This window comes from Curcuma longa, chromosome 7 (genome assembly GCF_044706935.1).
Source record: "Curcuma longa cultivar G26 ecotype Majalengka, Jawa Barat chromosome 7, ITB_CL_G26_1.1, whole genome shotgun sequence".
Lineage (NCBI taxonomy): Eukaryota > Viridiplantae > Streptophyta > Magnoliopsida > Zingiberales > Zingiberaceae > Curcuma > Curcuma longa.
In genome coordinates this window covers 7,075,757-7,080,263 of record NC_133867.1, presented here as the reverse complement: position 1 = coordinate 7,080,263, position 4,507 = coordinate 7,075,757, and the positions used below count along the sequence as shown (strand labels likewise).

General features: G+C 52.3%; 1 protein-coding gene across 1 annotated transcript; it reads left to right on the top strand.

Annotated features, from left to right (window-relative positions):
- The first annotated feature begins 1,785 nt into the window (after positions 1–1,785).
- On the top strand, positions 1,786–4,270 carry LOC141831723 (cytokinin dehydrogenase 5-like). The gene is made up of 4 exons (XM_074719129.1): positions 1,786–2,472; positions 2,556–2,683; positions 2,750–3,282; positions 3,705–4,270. Exons 1-4 carry the CDS (start codon positions 1,875–1,877, stop codon positions 4,033–4,035), a joined length of 1,590 nt encoding a protein of 529 aa, XP_074575230.1. The 5' UTR covers positions 1,786–1,874; the 3' UTR covers positions 4,036–4,270.
- Positions 4,271–4,507: the final 237 nt, after the last annotated feature.

Sequence of the window (4,507 nt, the reverse complement as noted above, 5' to 3'; positions counted from 1 at the left end):
AAATTTAGAAAGGATTTTATCTTTTTTTTTTTTATCATGTTCTTACTGTTAATCGCTCTTGCTTTAGTTTGTGTACCAAGGAAGATATGAAAGTCGATTCTTCCTCACAAAAATAATGAGAAATGATTCGATGTAAACTAAACAATCGATCGGTCCAAATATATAAATATGCGTATCAAACCCAACCTCTAAAGATTAGTTACAACTACAAGTTCTCTAGTTGTTTAGCTCTACTCGTTATCTAGATCCTAATTAATGACTATATTAACTCAATTTCAGATGCATAATCTAAATTCCACAAATTGAAGTTAATTAAGAAATCAGCATTTGAAAAACCACAAATTCTGATTAATTAATTAAGAATCCCTAACTCATAATTAATAAAAGATATATATATATATATATATATATATATATAGCCGCGATCGACGCATCGCTCGTCGGTGCTCCGTCCGACAACGGATTCCGACTGAATAGTGGTTGAAATTTGACGAATTTGATCGAAAACAGGGCCGATCGCGATCGACAGTGGCGCACGCCACTGCCGACCGCGATCGACCATGTTTCCGACCAATTTGCGATCGCTGGATGGTACGGCCAAATTGCGATCTGAGACCGACCGAGGAAGGACCGCCGTGCGACGACAACCCATCCTCTACCGTCCGACGATCGTGAATTGGCCGAAAATAGGGGCGATCGCGGTCGGCAGTGGCCGCGCCACTGCCGACCCTGTTTTCAGTCAAAATTCACTGGATTTCGACCACTATTCGACCGGAATCCGACGTCGGACGAAATGCCGGTGAGTTGCACATCGATCGCGCCCAAGGGAAAGGTTGACGGTGGCCGGACGACGAACGACGACAGCGACAGTGACGGTGAATCACGAATGTCGCACATGGATTGTGAATTCCTCATCGGTACATAATAGCATTTCTCTCTCTCTCTCTCTCTCTCTATATATATATATAGTTTTGATATTCTGCGCGACACCATCATGCGCGCCCGTGGGCGACAGCCAAACAGCCAATCCACCGTCCATCACGCGCGATTGTGCAAATCTGACCGTCCAAAAGTAGGAATGCACAGTGTCGCTCCCTCGACCCCCCGCTTCCGATCGCCGTTGCCGTGCCGTCCGACCACCGCCGGCAGCTGGACCGGGCTCGATCGATGCGCCACTCGTCGGCGCGTCGAAAGGTGCTGGATTCCGACCGGATTGTGGTCGAAATCCAACCGCAATTCGGCCAGAATCCGGCGCAGCCACTGCTCGTCGCGATTCCGACGAATCGTGGCCGGAGAACGCCTAAGGAAGGACCACCGGCCGTCGGCGGTCCTTCCTCGGCCGATCTTCGGCCGCGATTTGGCCGGAAACCGATTGCAATTCACCTGCAGGTGGCTCGGCACCGCAATCGGAGGTTTCCGATCAAATTCGCCGGATTCCGATCACTATCTGGCCGGAATCCGACGCCGGCCGATGCATCGGTGAGTCGCGCGTCAATCGCGCCCGGTCCGGTGGCCAACGGTGGTCGGATGACACGGCGACGGCAGCGACAGCAGGTGGGGATTGTGGGTGTCACGCAGGGGTCGTGTATTTCTCCGTCGCTATATATATACTTTGCCTCCTTTTTAGTGAGAGGAAATTTTCATTTTACTCTACTCTGTCCAATTGCTGGTTACTATTTTGGGAATTTAAAGTGACAGGGGGCTGGATGAAATGTTGCCTAAGAATAAAGTTACGTTGGATCTCCTCCAAACCGCGATCTCGTGTAACGTTGGCGATATCTCCACGCACCCAGAGATTTTGTTCCCCACGCCTTCTTATAAATCCTCTACCATCTCCCCGCCCTCCTCCACCACCGCCGCCGCCGCCGCAGGACATGGCGATTAAGAGACACGCCCTCGCCCTGCTTCTCGCCCTTATATGCGGCCTTCTCTCCCCCGTTGGCCTTGCGGTGGCGCCGGCGGAGCCACTGCTCCAGCTCGTCGGCAGCGGGAGTGCCGTCCGCCTCGACTCCGCGGCGCTGGCCGCGGTGTCGACGGACTTCGGCGCGCTCTTCCGCGCCGCGCCAGCGGCGGTGGCGAGGCCGCGCTCGGCCGAGGAGGTCGCGGGGCTCCTCCGCGCCGCCCACGCCGCCGGCTCGGTCGCCGTGTCCGCCCGCGGCCGCGGGCATTCCACTCACGGGCAGGCCCTCGCGCCGGGCGGCCTCGTCGTCGAGATGGCCCACGGCGACCTCCCCGCCCCCAGGCCGACTCCGGTGTACGACGGAGGCCGGTACTACGTGGACGTCTGGGGAGGCGACTCGTGGGCCGACGTGCTGAGCTGGACGCTGTCCCACGGCGGACTCGCACCCAGGTCGTGGACCGATTACCTCCACCTGTCGGTGGGCGGTACGCTTGCCAACGCCGGCGTCAGTGGCCAGGCCTTCCACCATGGGCCCCAGATCAGCAACGTCCTCCAGCTGGACGTCGTCACAGGTCAATAAATTCTACAATAAAAATTCCAAAAATAAAATAAATTTCTCAAAATAATAAAATAAAATTCCGAGGCTTAATTTTAGGGAAGGGAGAAGTGGTGACGTGTTCGAAGGAGGAGAACGCGGAGCTGTTCCACGCCGTGCTCGGTGGGCTGGGCCAGTTCGGGATCATCACCAGGGCCCGCATCGCGCTGGAGCGGGCCCCACAGAGGGTAATAACCAAGATAATTTAACGGTAATTAGGAACTAATGGAGTCATTAGTTGACTAATTACTCAGGTGAGGTGGATCCGGGTGCTGTACGCCGACTTCGCCGCCTTCACGAGGGATCAGGAGCGGCTCATCGCGCTGGACGGCGAGAGATTCGACTACGTGGAGGGGCTGGTGATCGTCGACGAAGGCCTCATCAATAGCTGGAGGTCGTCCTTCTTCTCGCCGAAGAATCCGGTGAAGATCGGCTCCGTCGCCGGCGAGCGACGCGTGCTCTACTGCTTGGAGATGGCGAAGTACTACGACGAAGACGACGGCGGCGGTGGCAAGGTCGACGGGGCGGTGGAGAGGCTGCTGCGGCGGCTGAGGTATGTTCCGGCGACGGAGTTCGTGACAGAGCTGACGTACGTGGAGTTCCTGCGGCGGGTGCACCGGGCGGAGGAGAGGCTGCGGGGGAAGGGGCTGTGGGAGGTGCCGCACCCGTGGCTCAACCTCTTCGTGCCGGCGTCGCGGATCGCCGACTTCGACGCCACCGTCTTCCGGGGGATCCTCGGCAACAACACCGGCGGGCCCGTCCTCATCTACCCCATGAACAAGCACAAGTATGAACACCTGCATGCAACACCCTATTTCTTATTACTTTCTTCTGAAAAAGAACATTAAATTATAATCTTCAGATAACTTAATCTTAGTCATTAGCTAATTTTCTAATGCATTAAGATACTATTATTATAATAGAACAATGATATGTAGCATGAAAAATTTCAACATGAAATCAACATGACATATTCAACTGCATTCCTGTGGGTCCTATTACATGCATGTGGGTCTTAGACATGCAGTTGAGTGTGTCATGTTGGTTTCATGTTGAACTTTTTCATGCTACGTATCATTGCTCTATTATAATAAACACAGAGTATGAGTTGTGGTTGGTCAGCTTCCAACTATCTTGGGACCTTCTTGCTTATCTTCAATGCAAAATAGTTGGTTTGTGTTAGTATGATCAAGCTGTTTAAATTTGCAGGTGGGATGAGAGGAGTTCGGCGGTGACGCCGGACGAGGATGTATTCTACCTGGTGGCCTTTCTCCGATCAGCTCTGCCGGACTCCGGCGATCCAACCCAGAGCTTAACACACCTGAAACGCCAGAACCAAGAGATACTAGAGTTTTGCCACCATGCTCAGATCAAGATCAAGCAGTACCTCCCCCACTACAAGACTCAGGAAGAGTGGGCCAGCCATTTTGGTCCGAAATGGAACAGGTTCATCGAGAGCAAGGCTCGGTTCGATCCGAAGCGCATCTTGGGCTCGGGCCAGGGAATCTTCCAGCTTCCCTCATCCTTACTCCCTTCATGAAAGTATCATCAAGCTGCCAATTCATACCTACAAGTTGATAGCACAAGGAGTATCAGAACAAGAATGTGGATAGGTGCAATGAATGTAAATGTGAGAACTATGCAAGTCTAGGCCAACCTAGGAGTGTCCTAATCCTACCTAATGATTCATATATATTATTTGTATGGTCACATGGATATGTAGATACAAAACAAAACAAGAGTTTAGCCATTGGACATGTGCGCAAATGAGAAAACTGGGGCCTTGATCATGACACTATGCCCATGTTGGTTTCTGAGATGCAGACAAGGAGAGCTATTGAGAAGATGTGTCCATGGACACATTCCTGGCAGATTCTAATCATGCTTGCTAGGTGACAATAAGAACAGGAGCTGGAACAAACTTAAGACTGTTGTTCTCCAATTTCCATGGACTCAATTTGCTCAAATTTGTCTCTTTGAAATGGAGAGGGACACTTTGATTGCAGCTTGTT